Below are 14,700 nucleotides of genomic sequence, written 5' to 3'. Positions count from 1 at the left end.
CACATTGATATAAACATGGTGTGTGTGTGTTTTTATATGACAGGTGGTGGGACGGTTTCTGGGTCAGTAATAAATGCTGAACACATGCTGTTCAGTCGTTCTTTTTATTTGCTTTATTAGTCATTTAAAAGCGGTTTGAGAAACAGGAGCCTGTGTTCCAGCACCATCTGGGTTTATGTGTGTGTTTGTGGTGTTTTGCACAATATATGGCTGATAGGAAACTGGCAAAGTGCAATGCATATTTTGCTTGTCGAGTAGACTATTGGTTCTGTCATGTAACTGTGTGCAGCTTTCCATTAATCATGCATGTCATTCTGTCTGACTAAAAATATATGTGCCAGTCTGTCATACAAAACAAGCAATGTTTGCACAGTGTCACTGTTAGTAGTGCTAATGCCTGATAAAAGCAACCACAAATGCAAAAAAATAAATGATTTAGTTTTATGTTTCCACATTAAATTAAATTTGCGCTGCAAAAAAAGTCTCTCTAACTTAACATTTTTGTGTGGTTTCTGAAATCAAGATGCATTTACTTAACAAAGCAAAGGTACATAAATATTTTATAAAACAAGACTTTCAAGATTCTTAAATGAAGATACATTTACTTTTTTTCTGAAACATGTATCAAAATTAAGTGAGTTCAAGCTTAAAAATTATTTATTTTTACCCCACTGGCATTTTTTTTCATAAACTCACCTAAACTTTTTTTTTTCCAGAAAACAAGACTTAAGACTTTGCTTTTCAAGTAAATGTATCTTGATTTAAGAATGTTTGGATATTTGTACTGGAAAACTAAATAAAAATACTAAATAAAAAAATGCAGTGTGTATTAATGTGCATTGCTAAAATCTTAATTTGTATTTCTCAAATTTCTTAATTTCTTAATTTTCAAATACCTATATCTATATCAAATATATATCTATATCCTAACAAAGCTAATTTATTCAACTTTTATATAATGTATAAATCTCACTTTTAAAAAATTGACCCTTATGACTGGTTTTGTGGCTATTAACTTCTAAAATCATCACTATTTCTGTTTTCTCCAGGGTTTCTGTTTCTCCCCGGTTGGCTCATGCTCCAGATCTAGGGTGGGGGGGCATCGCCCCGTTCTGCCATGAAAGGCTACACCCCCCAACGCACCCGTCACCTGTCCAACTGCGAGCCGCCCCGTTCTCCCAGTCACCTGGACCCTGTGTATCCCCCATCCGCTTCTTCCACCCTCTCTCACACCCCGTTTCTCGTACCAGCAGCCATGGACCACTACGGAGCCCTGGACCCGCACCATTTCTCCCCGTCGCCCAGCACAGGAGGCCTTCCGCCCGACTGCCTGATGCCCCTCAACAACCAGCTGTCCTCCAGCAGCACCTTCCCCCGGATCCACTACAACTCGCACTTCGATCAGGACGACTACGGTCACACAGCCGACAACATCGGAGGAATCAGCACCGGGACGCTGGGGACGTCTATGTCCATGGGAATGGGTCTCGGAGTGGGACGGACCGCCATGATCACCAGCGGATCCGCTACTATATCAGGTGAGAAATTAGAAACTTTTATTAAAAGTTAGCTGTATGCAGAATATCAACAACAACAAAAAAACTTTTCTAGACAAGTAAAAATTATTTTCTTGTTTTCAGAAAAAAACTAGTCAAAATTAAGTGCGTTTTTGCTTGAAACAAGCTAAATAATCTACCAATGGGGTAAGAAAACCTTTTTTTCTGTTTAAAATAAATTGCTCACCCTACTGGCAATTATTTTGCTTGTATTTTTCAAAAAAAAACAAAAAAATAATTTTTACTTGTCTAGAAAATCTTCTTGATTTAAGAATTTTTAGATATTTTGGCTGAAAACAAGACATAAAACTAAGAAAAGCGTTTTTTGCAGTGCATTTATTCGATCAAACAAATCTGTTAAAATTGTGAAATATTATTACAATTTATAATAGCTGAATATATTGTAAAATGTCATTTAATTCTGTGAACAAAACTGAATTTTCAGTATGATTACTCCAGTATTGAGTTTCACACAGTCCTTCTAATAGAAATCATTCTATTATGTTGATTTCCTGTTCAAGAAACATTTCTGATTATTATCTTTGTTGAAAGCAGTTGTGCTTCTGAATATTTTTGTGGGAAATGTGATACGTTTTATTTTTTAGAATTCACAGATGAATAGAAAGTTCAAAAGAACAGCATTTATTTGAAATGGAAATCTTTTTAAACGTCACTTTAATGTCACTTTTGACAATTTAATGCATCCTTGCTGAATAAAAAATATTAAATAGTGTATATTCTCTCAAAATAAGTTGTATTATCTAAGGCAGTATTGCTTTTTTTAAAAAGTTATCTTTTTAAGTATGTTTATATTCAAAGCTGGTCCTTTGCTGGTTTGTGAAGGTCCTTGACCAGCAACATGACCAGCTAAGGACCAGCATAAAACCAGCATCCCAGCATCAAAACATATACTGTTTTTTTCAACAGGGTAATTAGCACCAAGTTAGGTTGATTAAAATTTAAGTGAATGAGATTCAATGTTTTCACACTGAAGTATGACAAGTTGCTTCATGAATTCTGAGTATCTCCTGATTGACTGTCCTGCTCTTTTGGCATTTAGGGGCAGGAAAGATGAACCGGTTGCCACCGAACCTCTTGGACCAGTTTGAGAAACAGCTGCCAGGGCAACAGGACGGCTTCAGCACGTTACAGTTCCACCGAAGCACCGCGGTGACGACGACCAAACAGCAGCAACAGCAGCGGACGGACAGTCCGGGAAAAATACGCTACTTAGTTCACTCCGTGCAGAAACTTTTTGCTAAATCCCAGTCGTTGGAAAACTCCGCCATCAAGGGAAACATGAACGGCCGCAACAGCAGATCGTCAAGCAGCGACGACAAACACCATCGAAGCAAAAGCAAAGACAGAGGAACGAAGAGCGAAGCAACGGCCAAACGGAGGCCACGATCCAATATGTCCGGATACTGGAGTTCAGACGATTTGGACAGTGATATAAGTAACTATAGGAACCCGATGGCTATGATGACTTTGGGTCGGCAAGCGGTGGGATCCGGACCGGGGCCGGACGGACAAGTGGCGTCCAGGTACTTCATGCAGGGCTACAGCACCATGAGCGAACACACGCTCAAATCCTCAAAGAGTAACAGTGACCTGAAGCACCAGGGGCTCCCTGCACTCCCGGGACCCGGCGGCGGTGGAGGTGGTGGGGGGGTCGGAGGAGGCAGAGGGCCGATGTTTGATGGGAATTTTAGCAAAGGAGGACCGTGGTCCACACTTACATTAGGACCCACCAGACAGGTGTGTCAGAAGGGCTCTGCCACGCTGGATCGCACCCTGCTGAAGTCCAAATCTGTCCAGCAGGATCTGGGCTGCCACCTCCTGCAGGTGCGCGGGAGGGTGAGTGCATGGATAAAACATGGTTATTGTGTATTCACCTTTTTCCTAAAGATTTTACATGGGTTTCAATTATGGAATGCACTTCCAGTTTGGAGAAGTTCCATTTAAAAAGCATTAAACAAATAATTTCACTCCATACACTCTTAAAAATATAGGAGCTTCTCGATACCATAGAAGAACCTTTTTGTCTAAATGGTGTCTAAACATCTGAAGAACCTTTCTCTTTCACAAAAGGTTCTCTGTGGTAAATAAGGTTCTTCAGATTATAAAAAGGTACCTTTGACTGAATGGCTCTTTGTGGAACCAATTATGGTTCTTCTATGGCATTACTTGAAGAACCTTTTGAAGCACCTTTATTTTTAAGAGTGTTTGGTACAAATAATCATCCATAATCATCCATCTGTTTGCCTGAATGAGCTGTACATTTTCCTTCCTGTTCTATTTTTGGTAACATTTTGGGTTAAAATATAAAATGATATAAAAAAAAGCTCTTTTTAAGGGGAGACACTTCAGGCAAAAATGCTGTTTTTTCATGCTCCTCTCAAGTTTGAAATTTTGGGCTTTTTGGTTGGGTTTTTTCATACTAGTGGAAAGAAATCAACCAAAAAACACTGTTAATTGTTTCTTTTATAGCACTTTATCTATTTTTGTCAATAGATTTCAATTACAATGCATATTTTTAAAGGCTATTTTCTCAAAATGAGTTTTTTCTCCTACACTGAGCCATAAATCTCCACTTCAGTAGCACTTACACACACCACACTTTACATTTTTATTCCTGTCTATATCCTGAAGGTTTTTATAGAGGGATTTATTCATATGTAATTTGCTTGATTTTATACAACATTTTATTCCCCAAAAAATGATAAAAAAAAAAATATGTAGATATTCCAGTTTTAAATCAACATCATAAAATGCATTAAATATTTTATTAGATCAGGGTCTCTAAATTCTTAATGTACGAACCAAGTTACTGAAGGTTACTGGTCTCTGCCATCATTTAATACATAAAAATGTAACTGTAATCTGATTTTGAACATTATAATATGTAATATTATTATTATATTAAGCAGATAAATATCTGTTTCAAACATTTTTGATTAAGACAAGGCATGTTGCATAATATAGATATATATTATTACAGTGAAATTGCTGCAGAAATAATAAAGAAGCTTTTAGGGTTATTCATGTTATGTTAAAAGTAATTTGTTAATGGTTTCACACTTTTAAATTTCCTTTTAATGTTAGTTGAATGGTGAGTAAAATAATGTCAGCTCATTGTACCCAGTTTTTGACAATGTTTATTACTGAGGTCTCCCATAATTTGTGTAAAGTGTCATGGGACATTGGAGAAAGGTGGGCTGTGGTGGATGCAAAACCTTAGAAATAATCAAATTTTTCTGACCCTATTTGCAAATATTTTTTTCTTGTTTTAGGCATAAACTCACTTAATATCTTATGTAATTTTGTCTATGTTTCGATTTAAGGATATTTAGATATTTATACTGGAAAACAAAACATTTTTGGAGTGTGATGACCTTTAAAAAATAAAGTTTTTTTTTTCCATGAAGAAATGTTTCATTCCATAGAATTCTTTATAACAGAAAAATGTTCTTTAGATTTTGAAAATGATATTCACACTAAGAAAAATGCTTCTTTTTTTAAGAGTTGGTCACTGAAAAGTTCTTTGGACATCACTGTAAAAGCCTCATTTTGTAATCTTTGTACTCTGACGTTTGTTCAGATGCCCTCCACCGGTGACTGGACGGGGACTCTGGGCAGAAGCGGGCCCATGGGCGAGATCCCTTGTAGACGAATGCGTAGCGGCAGTTACGTCAAAGCCATGGCTGACTTTGAGGACAGCGATGACTCTGATGGGAGTCCCAAACCCTCGCCGAAAACCGCAGCGCGGAGGCAGAGCTACTTACGCGCAACACAGCAATCACTAAGTGACCAGTTCCCCTCAAGAAAGTAAGTCAACAGAATATTTTCAAAGGGGTCATATGATGTTGCTAAAACGAGCTTTATTTTGTGTATTTGTTGTAATGCAATGTGTTTATGCAATGTTTAAGGTTCAAAAAACATTTTCCACATACTGTACATTATTGTTGCTCCTCTCTGCCCCTCCTTGCTAAAATGTTTTGATTTTTACAAAACTCATCGTTGATGGAAACCAAGGCGTTCTCTGATTGGCCAGCTGTCGGGTGAATTGTGATTGGCCGAAAACCTCAAGCGTGTGACCCCTTACCATGCCATTTCTCAGTGCGACGAGACAGAAATAATAAAACCCATTATAAACGAGGCATTTGTTGCATCCAATTGGGGCATAACTACTGATTATAATGACTCATACTGTCTTTTTATGCATTGCATTGCGTAAACATAACACCATGTCTGCATTTGTGATCGTAGAACGAGAAACAACGAGAACTTCTCCATACTGCTCAAAACTCGTGTTTGAATAGTCAGAGTTCTTTAAATATGAAAACTTACTTACAGGCCGTGAGTCAGAAGCGCAGGCTGCCCTTGCAACATTGGAATTGCCCCACTTTATAGCCTTAACCCTGTATGTTTATGTTTAATTTTAATTTTTATTATTTATATATTCAGTTTTAGTCATTTGTATACCTAAAATTATTCATTTCAGTTAGTTGCCAAGTCAATATTTCAAATTTTTCTGTGTGGTTTTACGTTTTTATTTTATTTTATTTTATTTGATCAAAACAGTTTTTAATAGTTTTAGTTGAAGCCGTAGCTAACAATCATAAAACACTGAACCACCCTACAAATATGCCTAATAATTTAGTGCAGTTTCTTATACTGCCCTCCAAAGGCAAAGCGCAGTAACTACACATTTGGTCAAAATTGAGTTAAGGCATAAAATGGACTTTGTGACAACTGTTTTGTCTTGTGGCAAAGTCTGCTGGTTCAATTTTGTCCCAGAGAAACAAGAGTGTCAACATGTTTGACTAGCTGGCGTAAAATCTTTAAAGGCATTTTTCTCAGTTTCAGTGTTGGCGTAGTTACTGCACTTTGCCTTTGGAGGGTAGTACATTATTCTTTTGGTTTTGTGAAGAAATATGCCCTGAACATGTTTTCTTCAGAATGACCCTAACACCTTTCTCTCCTAACCCTGATTGGTAAGACTGTGTTTGCAATGGTATACTAGCTTTCTAACAGCATCCAGTTGGGGCATAACTACTGATTATAATGACTCGTACAGTCTTTTTACACATTGCGTTGCATTGCTTTTTGCACCATGTAAACATAACACCGTGTCTGCATTTGCGATCATTGAACGAATTACAACAAGTACTACTCTACACTGCTTAAAACTTGCGTTTGAATAGTCAGTACTGAATTTTTAAAATATGAAAACGTACTTACAGGACATCATTTAGAAGCGCAGACTGTCCTTGTAACATTGGAATTGCCCAACTTTATAGCCTTAAGCCTTTGTGTACAGCTGGCATTGTAAGATATTCTCAGAGGTTCAGGAAACAGTCCTCCGTGAAATGTGCATCACCCTCTCGAATATTTGCATTGTACTGTTCCCGGAACAGTGTATAGTTTTGTCCTCATTTGGAAGCAGGGCTCTACGCTTACTTTTCTTGTTAGGAGTACTTGTGCACAGTCCAAATTTTAGGAGCACATTCTAAACAATAATCAAAAAATCTGATAAAAAATTAGCCTTCCCATTACGAGGTGATATTTGACTCCTTAAAGTGATTTACAGGGGAATTTTGTTTTTACTTTTTTCATATGTTTAAAGAGGCTCAGATGTGGCACGAGTGCAATCAAATTCATAAATTCAATTGTTTTAAATATACAATTTTGAATACAGAAATATTAAAGATTGAAATAAATGAAAAGATCTGCCAGCAGGTGGCGGCAAGACATTGATTTAATTACTGAATCATATTATTCATTTGATTCGTTTGAATGGATGGTTCATTCAGGAATAAAGCAAGTCACTGTCTTTATGAATGGGAAATTGAATCATTTCACTAGATTAGTTTAAAAACGCACGTTCATTCATAAACGAAACACCGCTGTGTTTGAATGGAGATGCGCGCAGTTGTGACTTGTTTCAGACTACTTTTGACGGCGAAATAGAGCAAAATCAGACAATAGTGTTATAGTCAGACAATGTAAGTCACTTAATAATAACTTCTTGTTTATTTAACTGCTGTATTAAGTCAATATCTCATTTAAAAAAATATTAAAAGCTATATCACAAAGCAACAACACTCTCTATACTGCAAAATCAGTCTCTTATTTACACTCTCTCTACACTTTATTTATAAAAGGATTTGTGAAATATGTGATACATTACTCAAAGTTGCAAAAACACGTAGAAACCTTTGAAGCTCCTGAGCACAAACACAAATATGCTGATCGGGTCAGTCGCACATGGTGCTCCTAAATATTTTTTCACAGTTGCATGCAGTAATTTTTAGTCGCAAATACGAAATAGAGCCCTGGGAAGGCAAGTACTTTTGATTTTGCAATGAAACACATCGCGTCCCCACAACATGGTGACTGCAACAATACTACAGCCGCTAAAAGTTACGCCTTCTTTCATTGCATATACATATGTTGCGGTGTTATGCTAATCTACTCGGGAGGTGTGACTGAGTCTTAGCTTTTATGATAAATATCTCTTTGGTTTTGAGACTTTCTGCTTTGCAACTTTACAAATCTTATCTATGCACAAACAGCTTGTAACACTCCAAAGACAAAGGAAAACAAGAAACCGCATCATACGACCCATTTAATACATGCACATATGTGACCCTGGAGCACAAAACCAGTCTTAAGTCGCTAGGGTATGTTTGTAGCAATAGCCAAAAATACATTGCATGGGTCAAAATTTTTGATTTTTCTTTTATGCCAAAAATCATTAGGAAATTAAGTAAAGATCATGTTCCAAAAGATTTTTTGTAAAATTCCAACTGTAAATATATCAAAATGTAATTTTTGATTAGTAATATGCATTGTTAAGAACCTAATTTGGACAACTTTAAAGGTGATTTTCTCAGTATTTTGATTTTTTTGCACCCTCAGATTCCTGATTTTCAAATAGATGTATCTCGGCCAAATATTGTTCTATCCTAACAAACCATACATCAATAGAAAGCTTATTTATTGAGCTTTCATATGATGTATACATCTCAGTTTTGTAAAATTTAACCTTATGACTGGTTTTGTGGTCCAGGGTCACATATTATGTTTCTGTTCATTATTAAAACAAAACTCTATATGCACAACCTCAGTGATCTGTTTCAGTTCAGAAGGCTTGAGATATATTAGGGTACAAACACAGAAACACACACTGGTGGTCTGTCACGATGCCAGAGACCCCGTCTGAGGTGTGAGGTCCGTTATTTCATGCCTTCTGGATCAGGATGAGTTTATTTCTCTCATAAATGCATCAGAGTCCAGCTGTGCTTGTTCATCTGCTAGAATGAGCACAGCTGGTCTCTCTCTCATGCATATGCTGAGCCTCGCACAACCTTTCTGCTGCTCACATGTAAAGAAGACACTTCTTTTTGCTTTTTACTGGTGTTTTGCCTAATCTGTGGAAATGAAGTGTTTATTGCCACTATAAACCACTTGTGATTTTTTTTTCACAGGTATCAAATGCAGATCAGATTGTGTTGTATATGAAATAATCGCAAAAATGCATGAGTTGTTTTTGCATCCAGGTGATTCCACCTTTGAATGTGGTGCTAAAGCAAGTCTGACAACATCAATGAGGTCTCATTCAAACAATAATGGTGTTTAGTATAAGTTGTAACATTTTTGCCTTTCATTTATGTGTCTGAACAGGATAAATCTTATTAGTTTATTAAGGTGCAGTGTTATTTTAGCTAAATTAAATAGTATTTAGTCAAAGACGTTAAGATCGTCAAAAGAAATTTCCAAACGTTATTTCATGTCCATAGAAAGCAAAATAAATGTAAGTAAAGTGTCTACTTTTAAGGTTTCAAAGTTATTTTAGAATATTTTCAAAATTTAGTTGAAATACTATTACATTGTAATAGATACATCATATGTATGTACAAATTCAAACAACATGCTTATTGTGAATTGTACATATTAAAATATGTGAAAGAATAAGGGGGCATATTAAATTTTATTGTGTTTCAAATGAGTAAAAAAATCTTACTGAGAAATGGGCAAAACCTAGGATAGAGGCAAATAAAAAAAAATTGAGTTAACAACTAATTATTATTTTGGTTGAAAGTAATTCATCTTTTAATATGTCATAAATAGATTTTTGTTGTAAATATGCCTGACAAGACTGTTACACTGAATGACATAAATTAGGGGAAAATGTGTGATATTTATTTTTTGTTTGGAAAAACAAAAACAAAAATGCAATTAAATTAAACAGAAAACATTTTTTTGTTGTTCTTTGAAAAACAAATTTTAATTATTTTATGTGTTTTTATATGAATTCATTTTTTATTCAGTTTTAGTCATTTGAATACCTTAAATTATTCATTTCAGTTAGGTGCAAGTCAATATTTAAATTTTTTTATTTTATTTTATTTTATTTTATTATTTTTATTTTATTCGTAAGTAGTCGTTACTTACGTAAGTCGTAAGTAACAATAATAAAACACTGAACCACCCTACAAATAGGCTTATTTTTTTATTTTTTAGTGTCGTTTCTTATATTATTCTTTTGGTTTTTGTGAATAAATATGCCCTGAACATGTTTTCTTCAGAATGACCCTAACACCTTCCTCTCCTCTTCCTCTAACCCTGATTGGTAAGACTATATGTTCACAGTGGTATACTTGCTTATGCTTACTGAATACAGTGAAGTACACACTGTTTTCTGATTAATATTTCTATTAATAGTAAAGGAAACATTGTTAAACGAGTGTAAAAAATTTAATGAATTTTCATGGTAGTTAAATTTAGTGTAAAAGTGTCTTGCCAGTTCACACAAGTAGCAATTTAAACAAGAGATACAAATGTAAAAATCACTGCTGATTTATTAATGGCATTGCATTGTGAACAAATATAGTGTGTTATACAGAACATTTGCATAATGTGCACAGTATACTTACTGTATTGTGCTGACACAGTAAAAGCAATATGTTAGTATGCTGTTCTGAACATAGCCACGTTCAGTGTTGAGGGTAACGCATTACAAGTAATGCAAGTTACGTAATAATATTACTTTTTCCATGTAACTAGTAAAATAACGCATTGCTTTTTAATTGACATGAAACTGAGTTACTTTTTCAAATAAGCAACACCAGTTACTTTTTTCCCCCATTTATTGATTAAAAACTCTACTATTCCCATGTTGAGAGAAATTGTAAGATGTTCTAGTTCTAGAATCAATGTGAACATGTATTAATTCATCTCACTCACTAAAAAAACAAATACAGTATTCCTCAAAATGAATAAAAACAGTGAAATTCAACTCAGAATATGACGCAAACCTGCAATAAATATATGTTAAATAATACAAATATCCTTTATGTATTTAATCTCATTTTATGAACCGATGTCTTTGCTGACGACCTTCGATGATCCAATTCATCCATACTAATAAGCAAAAATTACTCAAGATAATCTAACATTTCCTTTTTTTTTCTTCTGCATCTACTGTACAGACATCAATTCACTTTTCTCTAAAGTGTGTAAAGGCTTTTACATTTGCAAAAAATAGAACTATTTATATTAAAAACAAACAAGCAAGCCCTGCCCAGAATTAAGAAGTAACGCAAAAGTAATGTAACGCTTTACTTTCCATAAAAAGTAACTAAGTAACGTAATCAGTTACTTTTTTAGGGAGTAACTCAATATTGTAATGCATTACTTTTAAAAGTAACTTTCCCCAACACTGGCAATGTTTTTAAACTTTTATGTTTCCCTCAATGACTCAAACTTCTTGGTTTGAAGCCCCGCCTCTTCTGTTTTAAGCTCCACCCTCTTTTTGCACTATAAACTCCTCCCTGTTTCCCGTTCCCATCTTACCCTGTAACCCTGCCTTCTCTCCAGCCGTCTGCTGGACTACTCGATGCTGCAGGGGGATCTGGAGGCTCTCTGGTCCCCCCTCCACAGCATCACCACCCTGCAGCAGATCGGACGCTCTGTCAGGTCAGTCCAGTGAGGAGACCGGCCATCTGTCCATCCGCAGCTCCTCACTGACCGCAAAGGAGTCATCGTACCAGCGCTGCTTTCCTGATCTCCTCTCAAATTAGGAGTGCTGACTGAAACCTGGTTTACTATTGGCCGTGAAACAGTTCTCCTACTCTGAGATGTTTAGTCTGAGGTGGTTTTCTCCATACTGCACATTTGTAGACACATCTGATGTTTGGGTTTTGGTTGCATTGCACCAGAGAGAAAGCCTCCTCAGTGCTTGTTATGCTCACCCTAACTGCTGTAAGAGCTCTGATTGGACGCTGAGCTTAAACTGTTCTTTGCTGATTGGTCATTAGCTGAGCTGCTTTAGTCTGATTGGATAGTCAAGCGATTTGAGGAAACTGGTGTTATTTTAGAGCAGACACAGATCTGTTATGATAGATGGATGGATGATGAAAAGATGGATTCATGATAATACATTTACTAATAAGAAAATGTTTCTTCAGTAGTTTTGTTACAGCTTTACCATTTCCATTTGCTTTTTTTGTGTAATAGACCAGGGGTTTTCAATCTTTTAGAAGCCACAGACCCCTAAATATGATCATTTTCATAAATGAGATGCCCTTTCTAATATGAAAAATGCATATAGTTTCTTATATAAGGACTGTACTGTTAGATGTATTATTTATTTATTTACTTTAATTAGATTATTTTTAATCATTTATTTAAATTATTTATTTCATTAAAAAACATTTTTATTTAATCTTTTTATTCGTTTAAATCTGTTAAATCTTTTATTTACACTACCAGTTAAAAGTTTTTGAAGGATAAACTTTTTAATGTTTTTAAAGTCTCTTCTCTCACCAAGCCTGCATTTATTTGATCCAAAGTACAACAGTAAACTTTTAAAATATTTTTACTAGTAAAAACTACTGTTTTGTGTTTGAATATATTTTAAAATGTAATTTATTTCTGTGATCAAACAAATTTATATAGTATAATTTTGTTTATAATCGTATTTATTTATTTTATTTATTTATTTATTTATTTTTTTTGGTAAGAAATGATAGAAATTAATACTTTTATTAAGCATTTAATTGAGCAAAAGTGACAATAAATACATTTAAAATGTTTACAAAATATTAATATTTCAGATAAATACTGTTCTTTTGAACTCTCTATTCATCAAAGATACCTGAAAAAAGTTATACTCAGCTGTTTTCAACATAATAAAAATAATAAAAGTTTTATGAGCAGCAAATCAGCTTATTATAATGATTTCTAAAGTATCGTGTGACACTGAAGACTAGAGTAATGATGCTGAAAATTTAGCTTTGAAATCACAGAAATAATTTACATTTTAAAATATATTCAAATAGGAAACAGTTATTCTAAATAGTAAAAATATTTCAAAATTTTTGTGTTTTTGCTGTAGTTTGGATCAAATAAATGCAGGTTTGGTGAGCAGAAGAGACTTTAAAAACATTAAATATCTTACTGTTCAAAAACTTTTGACTGCTAGTGTATTTGATTATTTTCAGATTATTTATTTATTTAAATATTTTTAATTTTGTGTTTATATTTTTATATTTATATTTACAAATATTTTAGTATTTATTTTTACACTTTTTTAAATTTATTTTATTTAGAATATTTTATTTGTATTTTTCCTTAAATTGATTGCAATTGTTTATGTTTGTTAATTTGACTAATTCATAAAGTATTATTTTATTTATTTATTTATTTATTTATTTATTTATTTTATATGTTATTATAAATTTCTTTTTACTTCTATTTATTTTTTATTTTTTACACTTTTTCTCTAAACATTTTCACTGACCTCCCAGCACTCCCTTGTGGCCTCAGTTTGAAAACCCCTGTTGTAGTCTATAGAGCACTTGAGCTGCTTTTGGCATTTCTCTCATCTCCTGCCCCTTCTCTTCTTCTCTTTGTGACCCCTGTCCCTTCCTGTCCTCAGCTGTCTTCCTTCTCTGCGAGAGTTCTCTGGGAATCGCAGTCTGGATAACCTGGACTGCATCGGAGGCAGCTCTCCGTTCCCAAACTGGGATGATGATGACTTCAGTCAGGGCTGCAGCACGCTGGGACGCGGCAGCTGCATAAGTCAGGTCAGACACCCTCATGACCTTTGAGCTCATTACAGGGCACTGCCAACAGACGAGGATGAAGATGCATCATTTCCACTGAATATAATAACACTCTTTCTGTTAAGTAACGTAAGAAATGGGCTGATTTATGAGTGTGTTATTTGTGACCTTTGAGATTATACACATGATCCATCACAGCCAAATTTCATCAGCTTAAAGACTAACTAGTAATTAAACTGACACAAATGCTCTGGTCTGATGAGATTTTCAAATACACACATAATCAAATACAATAGCTTGATGTGTCCTGTCAATTTTGACTGTGCATTCCTGGCAGACTCTTTCGGCTGTGTTCAGAATAGTGTACTACCACACTACTCTTTTTATGCAGTATTAATGCTTTGCACGGTTTTCTATTAAAAAAAATAGTTTTAAATATTGATAATTATCAGAAGCAGCAGATCAGCATATTAGAATGATTTCTGTATGATCCTGTGACACTGAAGACTGGGGTAATGATGCTGAAAATCCAGCTTTGTGTAACAGGAATAAATTATATTTGAGCATATATTCACGTAGATAACTACTGAAGCCCGTTTCTGCCACTGAATAAAAAAGAAAAAAGTTGACTTATTTCTCACAATTTGGAGTATACATCTCATAATTCTGACTTTTTTTTCTTTTTCTTTTTACAATTTTGAGAGATAAACACACAATTGTGAGTTATAAAGTCAGAATTGTAAGATGTAAAGTCAGAATTGCCGGATATAAACTCGCAATTCTGACTTTTTTCTTGCAATTCTGACTTTTTACTTATTGCAATTGTGAGTTTTTATCTCGCAATTCGGACTTTTTTCTCCAATTGCGAGTTTGATACTGTTTTATCGCGCAATTCTGACTTTTTTCTCAGAACTGTGAGATATAAACGCACAATTGCGAGTTATAAAGTCAGAATTGCGGGATATAAACTCACAATTCTGACTTTTTTCTTGCAATTCTGACCTTTACTTCTTGCAATTGTGAGCTTTTATCTTGCGATTCTGACTTTTTTTCTCAAAACTGTGAGATAT

The 14,700-nt window shown here is 34.7% G+C and overlaps 1 protein-coding gene across 2 annotated transcripts in view; it reads left to right on the top strand.

The window, feature by feature from the left end:
* Positions 1-1,079: 1,079 nt before the first annotated feature.
* The window catches only part of LOC141346473 (disks large-associated protein 4-like), a 45,940-nt gene continuing 32,319 nt past the window's right edge, over positions 1,080-14,700 (top strand). Inside the window, exons 1-5 of one of the 2 annotated variants that reach the window (XM_073851336.1) lie at positions 1,080-1,538; positions 2,617-3,401; positions 5,158-5,384; positions 11,442-11,540; positions 13,504-13,651. In XM_073851336.1, the coding sequence (XP_073707437.1) occupies positions 1,118-1,538; positions 2,617-3,401; positions 5,158-5,384; positions 11,442-11,540; positions 13,504-13,651 (1,680 nt within the window). In that variant the 5' untranslated portion in view covers positions 1,080-1,117. Of the gene's footprint in view, positions 1,539-2,616; positions 3,414-5,157; positions 5,385-11,441; positions 11,541-13,503; positions 13,652-14,700 lie in introns of both variants that reach the window. The other variant, XM_073851337.1, reaches the window with a different exon arrangement.

This window comes from Garra rufa, chromosome 12, assembly GCF_049309525.1.
Source record: "Garra rufa chromosome 12, GarRuf1.0, whole genome shotgun sequence".
NCBI lineage: Eukaryota > Metazoa > Chordata > Actinopteri > Cypriniformes > Cyprinidae > Garra > Garra rufa.
The sequence above is the reverse complement of the archived record's forward strand: the minus strand, read 5'-3'. Positions and strand labels throughout refer to the sequence as shown.